Here is a 15,857-nt window from a genome sequence, read left to right on the forward strand (position 1 = left end):
TTTTACTTCACTGTTTATTATTATTATTACTATTCCTCGAAGTGAATAATCTTCATGTGTGTGTAAAAAAAACTATGTTATGGGCTCGGAATCCCAGTCTTGGGTGTTCTGCTCCTCAATCATTATGATAACCTTTAAAAGTTTACATGGACATCCCTGCTTTAAGTGTGACCCTTCAGCATCTCCTTGATGTCACATACGTTGCCAATTAAACAGAATTCTGGAAAACAAATGTATTTCAGACTTCGGCTCGATGGTACAGTAAGTAACTGTATTTTTGAAAAACATGTATGTATAATCACTTCTGGAACTTTCTTCATTCCAGCACTGCACCCTTCTTTCTGTCTCTCCTTTAACATTACCATTCCCCCCTCATCCTTTCTGAATTCCCGTTTTACTACTCACTTTCCATGTCATTTCTCCTTCCCTCCATCTCTGAGCTCCCTTCCGTTAGCCTACTGCCCCCCCCCCTCTACGGCATTCTCCTTATCCTTTAAAAGATGCATGCTTTAGCATGGTGGGCACCCATTTATGGCACTACGTTTTATAGCGCGCTTAGTTGACTTTGGCATAGCTGATCTGTACTGGAATCGCTAACACAGAAGGGAGGATGCCACACTCTGAATCAAACGTGAAGCCCTGCATTTCAATATTATGCATTCTCCGGCCATGGGAAACTGGCTATCTTTATTCAATCAGTTTGGGATTCATGCTTTACTTGTGCACCTTTTGTGCACCTGTTGGTTTCAGGAATATTGAAGCTCATGGTTCATTCAAACATTTTCTTGGAAGCATCTCACCCATATATCTACTTTAGTAGTGAGACTTGGTTGCTGCAGAGGCTCTGTGTATTATGGGAATGGTGTGATAACATTTTGCAGGGCTGCTTTTTGTTCTCTGCCCAGCCCAGAGTGCAACTTCATTAGGCGCCTTCCGCTTGGCAATAGGCCACTTCTGGGTACCCCACAACAGAAAAAAAGATAATGGTACATATCAGTACATGCAATGATACTACTTCAGTCTGATCTCACTGTATTCACTGCCGCCAAAGGGATATTCATCTTTGAGAAGTAGGGGAACTATTAACCTAAACCCCACCTCTGCACAAAGCAAAACTGTTCTTTTCCCTGTGTCTCTATTCTGCATTAGTATAAGTGAATTCAGTTGATTTGCTTATTTTTGAATTGTATTGTCACCCTTTGGGTGATTGCTGCCCCATATATCTATATTAAACTTGTGTGTGATTTCAATATTAAATAAATAAATACATCTTTACCTTTACAAACTAGAATGATTCCTGGTTCAGTGTGACCTGAGGGGGGGGGGTATTTTGAAATGGGTGTGATATGAGTGGTATATCATTCAGAATATTGAACTTATAGACAAAAACTAAATAAGGGTTTCATCGTGCGCTACATGCTAGGTGAGACCTGGGTGAGTGCCTGATTGAATTCCCTTACAAACCCATTCAACTGGATTTTTTTATCTACAATAAACATCATTGTTTATTATCAGGAGTGAATAGTTGAAAGCAGTGGTAACTAGCATCAGGTGACTCAGTTTTTCCCTGCTTCACCAAAGTTACAATCCATCAAGCACAGTGTTCATTATCACCCTGAATGGGCTATCATTATTTGTTTCCTTTATGTATTTTATGAAGCTAGGCTACAACTGAGAGACCCTGTAGGAACATTGCACTTCCAATGTGCATTTTCCATTATCTTTTTTCTTATCACCTGAACGTTGGCGAGAAACTGGTCTGTTATGATACAACACGAGTCTTATACAATGCCAATGGCCCCTGGGGGACATAATGTTACTAGATGCAGCTTATTGTATGCTGGTTGCAGGTTTATTAGTGACCTCATTGCAGCTCAGCCTGTAAGTCAATGGCTCAGAGTTTGGGGGAATAGCAAAGCTTGTTTAACCCATGAGCTAATTAAACACTTGTTTCCTAGGACCCCCACATGAAGATCCCCTGATTTAGTTATGTAAAAGCAATGTTGTTCCAAGTTGAAATGTTGTAAGGTTTTAATGATGATGGGATGGTTTTTATTTTTTCAAACGTGTCAAGTGTATTTATGATGTCAATTGTTTTTATGGCAATGTTCTGTAGTCCCAAAATAAACTTTGTACTACTATGTTCGTTCTGAGTACTTTTCCATTCATGAACATTCTGCTTTGTGAAATAGTGCTGAGGTCCATGTTATTATATAATCTACATTATGTGATGGTATATAAAACACATTATTTTAAGTCATGTTTGTGAGTATGATGGTGCATAATAATAATGCTGCATTAAAACGGTAGAAATTACGTCATAATGGCTCATGCTGTGACCTTTGAGCTTTTGCTAGTTGGCTGTACACAACTCAGATCGACCTGAAGGGAGACAGACATATCTAGTTCAAGGCTTATCCGTGCCTAAAGAGGGAACTCGACCAGTTGTATGTGTGGAACAATTTCTGAAAAGCATATCACGTTACATTAGCAAGTTAATTACTGTAAAAGTGCTTGAACTATTAGACGGGCCAGTACCAGAAAGTAATGGAAATTTCGGAGCTGGCCGCGAGTACAATGTGTCTTGAAAGTCCCGATTGGTTGTACGGCAAAAAATAAGCATCTTAACTACTTTTAATATGATCTGAAAACACGAAGGTGCACATTTCAAAGAACAACGTCGTTTACGGTTAGGTTTAGTCCTTAATGTTTCAATGTTAACTATTATTGTACATTTGCACAAGCTGAAATGCATATTGTGTTCGTGCAATCATCGTTTGCACAATTGTACAATTGTGTTATCACCAGAACGATTGACTGCACTGCATTTGCGCTAGCGCTAATGGAATTCTGCTCGGGCACTTTGCAGCTGCACTGGCGCAAATGCACAGTGATCTTGCACTAGGAGTATGAAGTCCGGAGAAGGTCAAAAGGTTATGAATCACAGTCCCGGGAAATAGTGCAGAAAAGCTATCCATTGTGAAATGTCTATTTAGCACACATGTTCTCGGTTGTGCACTGAAGATCTAACTGACGGATACTGCTAGGCGAAACGTTTTTCTTGACATTAATGAGCTAATTGTTTACTCGGGCAACCCTTATTCATGAGACTATTTAGTCACGTTCATTTTTATAGACAGAGGGTACCCTCACTATCGTTCATATTTTCCATACTTCACTGCTTCCCCTTGCTCATATGAGAGACAGAGCAATGTTGTTTTTCATGCGAACTTTTGTGCGATATCCCCTGCACCCTTCCGATAAATTGCGTCAGTAACAGATGCCAGATTTGCTGTGTGTGGTGGTGAAACATATGCAAATTAAATAGTTCAAATAAAACTTTGTACACTATGTGGGTATTTGAAGAAGAAATGTCTCAATTTATACCCAGCAAAACGTTTAATATATTCACAAGTGTTAAACTTAGAAATCAACATTTTCATGTGGCTTCTGCATGGTGTGACATTCCTCTCATATGAGGATAATTTAAAACAACTATAGGAACTGTGTACATAAGCAAACATATTGATTGATGAACATAAAAATAATATTTGATCAATTGTATTTTTTGGAAATGAGATTTTTTGATAGCTAGTTATCAAAAAATATGTTTTGTGTAAACATTTTTTTATTTGCTACATTAAGCCTCGTCATTAAATTATTTCTGACAGATTTTTTCAGCATGCACCATTTCCAAACAGAAATTATCTCTGCCAAAAAAAAATCAAACTTTTTGAAGTTTGGGTTTGTGCTGTCCCTTCATTTATTTCTATAGTTGCATCAACGTTTGTTATAGTTCTTCTGTCTTGTGTAATGCATGCATGTACCTGTATCCTGCCTACTGTGTAACTAAGCTTTAAGTATCCGTTGTATTCTGTTGCGGGTTCGGTGCGTCCTACAAATTAATAAACAAGCAAACAAACACACATTTAAGGCGATTTCCAGTATCTTATTAACTTACCACCTCTGAATGATCCAATACTTCACAAGTAAAGATGGTAAAACAATCATGAAAAATCTTTTGTCTAAATAAACTGATTCCTTGCTAAACTTCAGGGAAAGCTGGAGATATTAAATACTACACTGTTAGGAAATTGACATGTCACAATAATGCTTGTGAAGAAAGCACATGCAATGATTTGCTGAAAGTCGAAGCATGTTATATAAATAGCGGGATAAAGAAGTGCACAAAACAATTCCAGGCATTCTTAGTGTATAGTGATACTCAAACATACCTGATTGAAGCTCTGCACAGCAGATCTCGCTTGATTGCTTCGGGCTGGAAACTGCAACGTAGATGTTTCACCCAACGCAAGTGTTTGGTTGCTATGGTAGCTCGATGAGTACTGGAAAGACCCTTCAGATTTCGAATTGAGTTGAAGAGCGCTCTGGGATAGAAGGCTCGGCCCTGCATTGTAAGAAAATTGAAACAGTCAGTGTGGACCTCGCAGAAGCAGGGAACGTATTGCATATTTGGCAATATCAGATTGGACAACTGTATCCACAGTGCACTCACCATGGAATTCTGTACCTTAAATGTTGGTCAATAATGATGGAAATAAACTATGTGAATTACATTTTTGATGGCCTTAAGTTTCCAGATAGAAGACGAAGCTAAGTGTGACCAAGTCCTTTATATGCCTAGAGCAGATGGACAAATACACAGTATTGCTATGAGCCGAGCAGATGGCAGCCTATTCACAGGGCAGGTGGCCACCTGCCAGCAATAACTCTATTATGCACGTGCTCCATGAATCTGAATATTCTATCACATGTATGATGGCGCTGTCATAGATCAGATAACAACGTGTACAGTTTTGCAACAGACTATTATTTCTCCTCTATATTAAATCATGTGATAGTAATTGTTGATTCTGAAAGAAAATGAATCTGCAGGCATACCGAGATTTGACCTCACATGTAGCCAGAGATTATCTTCACCAGTCAAAACATAGTCGTTCTTATTTGCTATAATACTTCAAACTCATAATGGACTTGCAAACAATCCTTTCATTTGTACGACACACTTCATTACAGAGAGGCTTTTGCATATAAGTGGAGATCGCAAAGAATATTGACATTATTACTCTTTGCCAATTACATTATTCACCTCTGATCGTGATAAAAACCAACCGCCAAAGGCATTTGCAGAGCCCTAGGTTTCCACTTGAGTATTGTGTATCTATGAAACTCCACATCGCAAACACCAAAATACATCTCAATTCATTCACTTCTCCCATGTGCTATTGCATGCATTTTACTGCAAAATATCTCACCAAATAATTGGGTTATTTATTCTTAGTTTCAATGCGTTTTACCTAGTTACATGACCCCCTTCTCCATTGTAACCGACAGAAACCCCCACCCCCTTCGTTCCTTAATTTCTGCCTCCTAGATACCTCCAGTGTCCTTTGCTTCAAACATCTTTGCAGAGTGTTTGTTTTTTTCCTATTTTTATTTCAGATATTATGGCCTATTTCCCATGACTGTTTATGAACTATTTAAACTGTAATTTAAATTATCAAATGTATCTTTTTTTCCAGTTATTATGTTTTTAATTGCAGTGTATTTTTTTATATAACCCAGTGAGTAAATTTTCAGTGAAAGCAGATTCCTTGTCTGAGTTGAAACTTAACTGAACTGTCCCTGATAAACTTACAAAAACATATTTTCTATTCTACTGAGAACACCACATCCCCAGCAAAACATCCTCCTATCATTCCTCAAAACACTTGTCTGGCATAATACATTCCCTATCCTTCACTCTCTGTCATCATTCCTCCTTTCTCCTGTAGAGGTTTTCATAACTGCACCAGGCATGGGGCCTCATCACGAGTCTGGGGATAATCCTTAAATGCAGCGGTAGCGCTATTACCACTGCATTTAAGGGTCCGCCAGATCATTGCCTTGGCGGATTTCCCCCCAGCTTCTAGCTGGGGGGAAATCCGCGGCAAAATTGCCAATTTTCGGTGGGAAATCCGCCAGCGGTAATTGTGCGAATTTTCCCGATTGGGCCCAATGGGGAATGAGGAATTCCCGAATGGGCCCAATGGGGAATGGGCAATAACCCTTCCTCCAAACCCATGATCCGGCACTAATAGCGCCGGCGTTACCGCCGAACTCGTGATGAGGCCCATGGTTGAAATACCATCTCAATGTTGAGCAAAGATAGTCTGATGGGTTTCACACCTTTACAGCAGTGCTAAGAAAATCAATATATGTTAGCAGCGATTTACTAGATGCATAGCGTTCAGAGTATCAGGAGGTACAAGAGAGATCCCGTTAGGCACAAGATCAATGCCACACTTCGAGGTGTTAGACGAGTAAGAGGCATTGGAGATTAGAGTTAGGATCCAGAAACAGGAAGCTGACAAATATAAGCCTGCGAACATGTAAGAGTATCGGTGGGCAGCCTCCGGGTGTAAGCTTTGGGGTTTGATACAGTATTACGCTGCCCACCTCTGCTGTTGCTGAAGCCTGATGTGCATGTCCACATGGCACCCGGGACCCAGGCGAAGGGTTCCGCAGGAGTCAAGAGTGAGATGAAGAGGACCTGAACCTTCAGATTACAAAAAGTTACTAAACTCAGACACTTGTTCATTGGACGCAATGAGATCTTGTTAGTGTGTTGTATTGACTCACCTTGTAACAAGCCAAACCCCGACTTCACTTCTTCAAAGCCAAGGAGAAGGACTCCTATTTTTTTTATTTTACGCTGAGAAAATCCAGCTTCTTAACCTTAATAACCTGTCTCTGTTATTCTAGGAATGTTCTCAGGAAATGTGAGAAGTATGTTAAAGGGATTTCTTTGATTTTGCATGGCATTGTAACTAGCCCTTATATACCATACTACCATTTTGGTCTTACGTGGATCCTACTAGGCTGCATGACAGTTGTGGACAACAAGTTGGATTTAAAGGTAACACCAAGAATCCAGATTTATGGCTTGGATACAGAGAAGAATACATAGAGGTTGGCAGTGAGTATGGGCTCAAACAAGAATCCAAACAAGGATCCATGGACCCCAATAGCATAATCTATCTCTGCAGCATTTAGGCAATGGTGGGTCACAGTCATTTAATTGCATTTGTATTTTTGGATAACAAGTTGTTTCACCCAGAAACACTTTTGACTATGCAATCGATAATCATCATCAGGGCATCCCCGGATCATGTGCCTTAAAACAGAAAGATAGGCAATTAGCATCTGACCAGTGAATGATGAGGAGTCCATGCTACAGAGACCAGAGACGAGACAGTACAAGGTGATTAGATATTTACAAAAGATCTTCAGTTTAGGGTAGTCAGGAAGGGCGAGTAACTTGAGAGTAAGCAGAGGGCGAACCTTCCAGGCCAATGAGGTAGTGTTCGAGTGAAGATTTAAAAGAGCAGCTTGTAGGGGAGTTTATGATTATTATTATGGTATTTATTGAGTGCAGACCTAGCTTCGAAAACCAACAGAGCACTTTACAGAGGTATACAACAATAAAGATTCATAACAGAGTGCTTTACAGAGGTAGACACCATTACAGATACATAACAGAGTGCTTTACCGAGGTATACAGCATTACAGATACATAACGGAGTGCTTCACAGAGGTATACAGCATTACAGATGCATAACAGAGTGCTTTACAGAGGTATACAGCATTACAGATGCATAACAGTGCTTTACAGAGGAATATTTAGATGATGTGATGAAGTAGGGAGTTCTTGTGGGGCGAGGAAAGGAGGGAGAAGGAGCAAAAGCTAGAGGAAGCACAGGTTGTGCTTGGAACAGGGAGATGTAGTAGGGCAGAGGAACAGAAGGTGTGAGGAAGAAAGTAGCAGGAGATTGTTTTGGACATTTCATGGAAGCAGGAAATAGCCTACAGTTTGTGAGGTGTGGCTGAGTGTCATCATTATACATCTCTACGCCAAAGACAATGAGAAACTGTGCAAGGGGGACTCATAAGAAAGGTCACAGGGAGAGAGATGAATAATGATATATGATAGGATATTTATAACCCGCTTAATACCCAGTCGTTTCTAAGCGCTGACCCGGGGATCGATCCTGTGTTGCTCTGTGTCGTCTTGCTTCCAAGGTGAACACGTTGTCCCTGATCTATCTTCCCGAGACGGCACCCCACAATGGATTGAACTGGAATGGAACAAACCAAATTGTTGATGGTGAGTATGATCTATCAAGTAAATGCAAAACCTTTAATATCCATTATCATCGTCAAATGTTGCAGGATGGAGTAATCCACTGTATTAAAGGGTCCTGCAACGGTAACCAGCATGAAAATGAAAACTTGATTGAAAGTCACCAAGAATGTTGCTTGAGGTGGTTGGAGAGCTGTACTGTGACAGCTGATTTAAGTTCTTTGGTCACACATGGGAGCCATTAAAAGGGATGGAAACTTGACAAGACATCTGGGTCAGATCGTTTTTAAAGAATTGGGACGTGTTCCATAATTCTTCTCTTGAACAAAGCCAAAAAGGGACTGGTGCATGGAAGTAGAATTATGAACCTAGGATGGGATATACCATGCAGAAGACCCAGTCAGAAGACCCAGTCAGGTCACATATGCCAGGAAGAAGATACCTGCTTCCCTGGTAAATGTGTCTCCTTTGCCTGCAATGGCATACAGCGTTTGATTTAGATTTTTTTGGTCTTTTTCCCCATTTATTTATTTCACCTCTCTGGAATTTGTGCATCCTCCCAGCACCCTTGCCACCCCGCTCCCTGGTTTTGCCAGCATCCCGCCTCCCATCCATCCCCCGAGCACCATTTGGGCAGTGAGGCCAGCTAATTGGACACACAAGGGTCCAGGGCCTTTGTGCGCAGCCCATTGTTCGAAGTGGGTAGGAGCGGTTTGGAGCGTGCTCCTCTACTTTTTTGAATTAAGTTGTACTGTTCCTATACTTTTATTTTTAAAAGAAACCATTCCAGAATGGTTTTGTTTTGAAAGAGTAGGAAGTAGTTGAAACTTGCACATTCAGTGCACTGCACTGAACGTTCCCTTAAACAGCAGGCATATGTGTTCGGGGGGGGGTTGTATTGTGTGTGGGAGGTGGCCTGGCAATGGAGTTTGTGGTGAGCATGGGCGGGCCAGTAGGGAACAGTTCCACTACTTCTTTTTGTACACTTCGACCACTGGCGCAGTCCAACCAATTTCCACCTGCCTCCCTGGTAAGAGTGTCCACCCTTTCCTGTGACCGCATCCAGCATCTGATTTAGATTGAATTTTTCTATTTTCCCATTTATTTATTTCACCTCTCTGTTATTTGTGCGCCCTGCCAGCACCTTCCCCAGTCTGCTTCCTGGTTTTTCCCAGCATCCATCCCGCTCCCGACTGCCAATTGGGCCTTGAGGCCAGCTGACAGCACACACAATGGTCTAGGCCCTTTGTGTGCAGCCCCAGCCACTTTCCACCTGCCTTCCTGGCGTGTCCTTCCTTGCCTGCGACCACATCCAGAGTCTAACTTAGATTTGTTTTTCCAATTTATTTATTTATTCCACCTCTCCAGAGTTTGTGCGCGCTCCCATCACCCTCCCAAGCCCACTTCCTAGTTTTTCTTGACCCCCCGCCTCCCATCCCACCGCCAACGGCTGATTGGGCCATGATGGCATCTGATTGCACACAGGAGGGTCTAGGCCCTGCGTGCGCAGCCCCAGCAACTTTCTACCTGCCTCCATGTTAAGTTTATCCTCCCTTGCCTGTGACCCATCCAGCGTCTAATTTAGATATTTAATTTTCCATTTATTTATTTCACCTCTCTGGCATTTGTGTGCCCTCCTAGCACCTTCCACAGCCCACTTCGTTTTTTCCTGAACTGCCACCTCCCATTCTGCCTCCGACTGCCGATTGGACCATGAGGCCATCTGTTTGCTCTTACAGGGTTCTAGGCCCTTCGTGCGCAACCCCAACCACTTTCCACCTGCTTCCCTGGTAAGAGTGTCCTCCCTTGTCTGTGACCGCATCCAGGGTCTGATTTAGATGTTTTTCTTTTCTTTTTCCCATTTATTTATTTATTTTGCCTCTCCTGCCTTTGTGTGCCCTCCCAGAAGCCTCCCCATCTTGCTCCCTGGTTTTCCCCGACCGACTGCTTCCCATCCCACCCCCGACGCCAATTGGGCTGTGAGCCCAGCTGATTGCACACATGATGCGTCTAGGTCCTTCATGTGTAGCCCCAGACACTTTACACCTGCCTCCCTGCTATGTGTGTCCTCCCTTGCCTGCAACCGCATCCAGCCTCTGATTTAGATTATATTTTTCCCATTAATTTAATTCGCCTTTCTGGCATTTGTGTGCCCTCCCAGTACCCTCCCCAGACCTCTTCCTGGTTTTTCCTGACCTCCCACCTCTCATCCCAAACCCAACCGCTGATTGGGCTGTGGGAGCCATTTAGAATACCCACTCAGGGCAGCCTCTGCCCGGGCAGCCTCAGCTAAGGGCAGCCCTCGGTTTAGGGCCACAAGGCAATGGACAGCTCCTGCTCCAAGCATGCTCCACTCCGTGTTTGTCCATGTTCACCTGGGAAGCCCACTGCAGTCAACCAGCAGCAACTGATAAGGTAAGTGTGGTCTGGGTGGGGAGTACAGCCATTACTGTACTCCAGTAAAACCCCACCACTCACACTACCTAATAGCATATACCTACATGCACATAGCCTAAATTGTATATGTTAGCCATATTTTGCTTTCAACCATTGTGTATGGTGGCTGTATTTCGCGCTTAACCTAAACTGTATATGGTAGCCATATTTTGCATCTAGCCTAAATTGCATAGGTTAGCCATATTTTGATTACAGCCAATTGCATAGTGTGGCTGTATTTTGCATTTGGCCCGATTGTGTAAATTAGCCATACCTTGCTTTTAGCCCAACTGCATTAGTTAGCCATATTATGCATTCCGCCTAATTGGTAGGGTGGCCGTGCTATATGTTGGGCCTTATTGTGTGAAGTAGCCATATCGTCCTTTTGGCCTAACTGTGCAAGGTGGCCATATTTCACACTTAGCCTAAATGGTTTAAGGTAGCCACATTTCAGATTTAGCCTAAATTGAAAAGGTAACCATATTTTGCATTTAGCCTAATTTGAATAAGTTAGCCATGTCTATTACATCTAGGAGTTCCTATTATAGTGCCAAAGTTAAATCTCAGGGGACCTCATTACGAGTTTGGCAGCAGCCATGGAGCTATTAGCTCCATGGCTGCTGCCAAACCGGGCTCCTTTACTGGGTTTCCTTAATGGGGAATTACCGGACCATTCCGTGTTCAGAGGGCCTGGTAATTCCTCCCTCAGGGAACCCGGGCCCGGACCTTCCCCATTCCCATTTGAGCCCCCATAGGGCTCAATGGGAATTGGAGAGGGAGCTAACAACGGGCCGATTACGACCGGCCCATTGTTAGCTCCCTCTTCCCCTCGCTGGACCCAGTAACGACGCCTGATTTTACCAGGCATCCTTACCGGGTCCCGCGAGGGGACCTTGTAATCAGACGGAATGGGAATAACGGGTCCGCACCCATTACCAGACCCCGTTAACCCATTCCGTCTGAGTTGTAATGAGGCCCAGGGTGTCCATTGCTGTGCCAAAGTCAAATCTGAGTGTATTCTTTTGCTGTTGCCAAAGTTAGAGCTAGGCCATCACCCCTCCCCACCCCCCCAGTTACAAAAGTTCAATCTAGGTGTTTCTATTGCAGTGCCAAAGTTACATATAGGTGCTTTTCAACTACCCAGTTTGATCTGAGTGTCGTTCCACTGCGGTGCCGAATTTAAATCATTGCCTAAATTGAACCTAAGTGTTTTCACACTGCTCTACCATAATTTGAATCCAGGTGATTTTCTACTGCTTCGACCTTGTTGAATCTGATTGTGCCACTATACATGTTCACAAAAAATCGAATTGAGCTGTGCTCACATCCTGCATTGACCTTGCTGTTGCTTCTAAAATGAAATTTAGCTGTGCCCACATCCTGCATTGAATTGCTGTTGCTTCTAAAATGAAATTTATCTGTGTCCACATCCTGCATTGACCTTGCTGTTGCTTCTACAATTGAACTTAGCTGTGCTTACATCGTGCATTGGTTTTGTTGTTGCTCTAAATTCGAATTTAGCTGTGCACACATCCTGCATTGACATTTCTGTTGGCTCTAAAAATCGAATTGAGCTGTGCTCACATCCTGCATTGACCTTGCTGTTGCTTCTAAAATCGAATTTAGCTGTGCCCACATCCTGCATTGACCTTGCTGTTGCTTCTAAAATCGAATTTAGCTGTGCTCTAAAATCGTTTTTTGGGTGTGCACATTCTACTTTCATGGAAATGTACTGATGGGTTACCCCTCCCCACTCTTCCCTCTGTTCTGGTCTGTTATCCTTTCCCACACCCTCTTCATCTCCCATCTTTTCTTCACTATCCAGCCTATGTCTACCTGTGTGTGTGCTCCCCCTTGCCTACCTCTGCATGCAACTGCTCTACCTGGTTGAGTGTATTATACTCTGTGCCCCTCACTATGGCACTTTCCATCTCCCCATCTTCTCTCACTGTTTCTCCATCTCCTATCCCTCACCTCTCACTAGGTCTGGAAGGAAGAAACTCAAGAAGGACAAACTGGGCTCCAGCCCTGGCCTTCCTATCGCTGATACCTATGTAAGTGCTTCCGCCAGAGAGACTCTAACCAACATCCTCTTTGTCGTTCCTTCTCCCGACCTATGGACTCTCCATATGGCTGCTCTACTCTCTCCTTACTCTTCATCACACATTAATGGTAGCACCCACTAGGCGGCCCTTCTTGCCTCCTCTTCCACTTACTGGGTCATCAAAAATGTCTATCGAAACAGCACCATCCTAGTACAAGGGCCTGAACTCAATCTCTTACCTTTTGATATGCTCCTTCCTTGCCTTATCAACTTTTCTCGTTCCCCTTCACGGGCCCCCTTGCCACCTGCCTCTACAGTTGCCCAGGCTCCTTTGCCTCCTACCAACCTCACCAACTTGCTCACAACTCCCACCTTGTCACACTTAACGGGACAGGCTCCCTTGTCTACTCACACTACACAGACAACCTTGTCATCCTCTTCCACCCTGCTGCCCTGGCAACCTACTACCAAAGTATATGGGGCTCCCTTGCCTCCTCTGCCTCCTCCTACCTCTATCTCTCAGGTACTCTTGCCGCTTGCGGGGGACCAATGACCCCTGCATCCCCCCCAAGTAAGTCCTTCAAAAGTGGCAAACTGCACCATATTGCCACACTAAACTCTTGTTCTGCTGTCAAGCACTCCTCTGACATCTGTCACCTCCTGGACCTTGATGTTTTTGCTCTTACTGAGACCTTTTTTAAGGACAGCTCTGTCATGAGTTTTGACACAATCCTCCCTGACGGTTACAAAATCCTCTCTGTGCCCAGGCCCATCAGACCAAGAGGTGGAGTAGCCTTGATCTTTCCTGAGTGGATCCCTGTTTCCACTATTCCCAGTCAGGTCTACTCGTCCTTTGAATGCCTGGTCTGCAGGCTCTCTCTCACCTGTAGCCTCTCTTACTCTGGCCTCCTTCTATCAGCCACCAGGCCAGTCCAGTCTCTTCCTCTCGGAATGGACTGACCTGGCCTCTTCTCCCAACTCTTTCTGCTGTGGGATCTTAATATCCATCTTGACTCTCCTGACTCTTCAAGACCCTTCCAACACCTATGTGACTCCCTTTCTCTTTCCATTCTTACCTGTGGTCCAATGCACACTACAGGCACCCTTTGGATGCTCTCATCACCACAGACATCCCACTCTCTACTCCTCTCACTACTTCACTCTCATAGAATGATAATTCTCTTCTCATTTGAAGCTCTTTTCCTTTGGCAATAGCACACCCTACACCACCTCCTGCTCTCAAGGTCATCCAACCCATGAAAAGAGTGTCAATGGCTGCCTTTGCCTCCACCTACTCTCCTCCATCCACTCCTGCGGGTGACTCACACCCTGATACAGTCCTCTCTAACTTTCAACGTTCCATCTCCAACATTCTTGACATGCTTCCCCCTGTCATGAGGGTCCGACTGAAGCTTTCTAAAAAGTGCAACTCTTGGTCAGACTCCGATCTGGCTTCCCTTAACGCAAGTGCAGAGCAGCGGAACAGAAATGGGGATCTTCAGGTGCACTCTCTGACAAACTGGCCTGCCGTCTTCTGCATAGGCAATATAGACTCTGCATCCGCTCCAAGAAAAGAGTTTACATTCAAGCCAGCATCTCTATGGCATCTAACAACACAGCCCACTTTCAAAGTCTGCAAGGAAGTGGTCAACCCAGCCGCATCCTCTACTACACCTACCCAGGCCCTTTGCTCAACTCTGGTCACACATTTCACCATCCTGTCCTCTCTCTACTCTGCTCCCCCACCCACACCCATATTTCTTGGGCCTCCCTCAGCTGGCACCAGCCCTCCCCCTCTTCTCTCCTCTCTCTCCCCTATCACACCTGACGAGGTCCCTAGATAAGTCTGGTCCATGAAAACCTCCTCCAAACAGGTGGAACCCTGCCCCTCCAAAACCACCAAGGACAATATTGACACCCTTGCTCCAGCTTTGAATGACCTCTGCAACCTCTCTTTCACCACTGGAGTTTTCTCCTCTCCTCTCAAACACTCTCTCATGCACCTTCTGCGCAAAAACCCTTCAGCTGACCCGTTCATCCCGGCAAACTATCGCCCGATCTCCATCACCCCTTTCCTGGGTAACTCCTGAGAAGCTGGCTATCACTCAAAGTACCATCCATACTGAATCTGTTGGTTGTCTCCATGATCATCAGTCTAGCTTTAAAGCATCCAGAGGCACAGAACCTGCTCTGAACACCCGTGAAGACCTGCTCTAACTCCACCTCTGTTCTCATTCCTCTTGACCTCTCTTCTGCCTTCAATACTGTAAACCACAACATCCTGATCATCCATCTCTGTGATACCCTGGGCATCACATATTAGGCTCTGGCGTGGCTCGTCTCCTTTCTCTCTGACCGGCGGTCCCAGGTGGAACTCAGGCCTTTTCTCTACTCTACCACTCTCTCCCCCAGGGATCTAACCTTTCCCCCTGGTTCTTCAATATCTACATGGCATCTTCTTCCCACAGGATCTCTTCCTTTACCTCGAACTTTCAGTGTTATGTGGAAGACACACAACTCTCTTTCAGGATACCCACTGCCTCCTCCTCCTGATTGTCTATCCACAATTCAGTCAGTCTTGGTGTGCTGCTAATGATCTCTGCCTGAATTCTAGTGAGACAGAGACCGTTCTCACTGGGACCACTGCTCCCACTTTCACACTGGTCTGCCTCCCTTGGCCCTGCGCCCTCACCTACCAATGAGGCAAAACATCTTGGGGTCATCTTCAACTCCACTCTCTCCTTCTCTTCACACATCTCAGACATCTCCAAAAAGTCCAACTACCAACTGCACCTCCTCAGAGGTATTCTACCTTCCTCACCTTCCCCCAGATGCTCATCATCTCGAGAGCCCTGGTTCTCTCTAGGCTGGACTATTGCAACAGCCTCTTTCTCAATCTTCCTATTTCTACTCTACGTCCTCCACACATTATCCAGAACAGAACTACAAGACTTATCCTTGGCCTCAAGTCCTGGGACCACATCTCCCTGGCGCTGAAATCCCTCCACTGGCTCCCCGTGGCTGCAAGGATCAAGTAAAAGATTCTCTGTATGAGCCGTTTTCACAAACAGAGAATTGTGGGTAGATCTTCTTCGTCTGCAGGTACCTGTCTCTGGAACAGCCTCCCTGCCTCTATCCATCTTGAACCGGAACACCTTTGTAGAGCAAGAGCCAAATATCCCTACCAGAAGCTCCTCCTCCATGTTGCCTATATGTTGGGAACCAGAAATTGCG

The 15,857-nt window shown here is 44.3% G+C and overlaps 1 protein-coding gene across 20 annotated transcripts in view; it reads right to left on the reverse strand.

The window, feature by feature from the left end:
• The window catches only part of CTNND2 (catenin delta 2), a 3,553,726-nt gene that overhangs the window by 1,676,053 nt on the left and 1,861,816 nt on the right, over positions 1 to 15,857 (reverse strand). For all 20 annotated transcript variants that reach the window (XM_069613767.1, XM_069613768.1, XM_069613765.1 and 17 more), the window contains one exon: positions 4,236 to 4,408. In XM_069613767.1, coding sequence (XP_069469868.1) covers positions 4,236 to 4,408 — 173 coding nt within the window. The remainder of the gene's footprint in view (positions 1 to 4,235; positions 4,409 to 15,857) is intronic.

Source organism: Ambystoma mexicanum, chromosome 5p (assembly GCF_040938575.1).
Source record: "Ambystoma mexicanum isolate Mex_15411 chromosome 5p, UKY_AmexF1_1, whole genome shotgun sequence".
NCBI lineage: Eukaryota > Metazoa > Chordata > Amphibia > Caudata > Ambystomatidae > Ambystoma > Ambystoma mexicanum.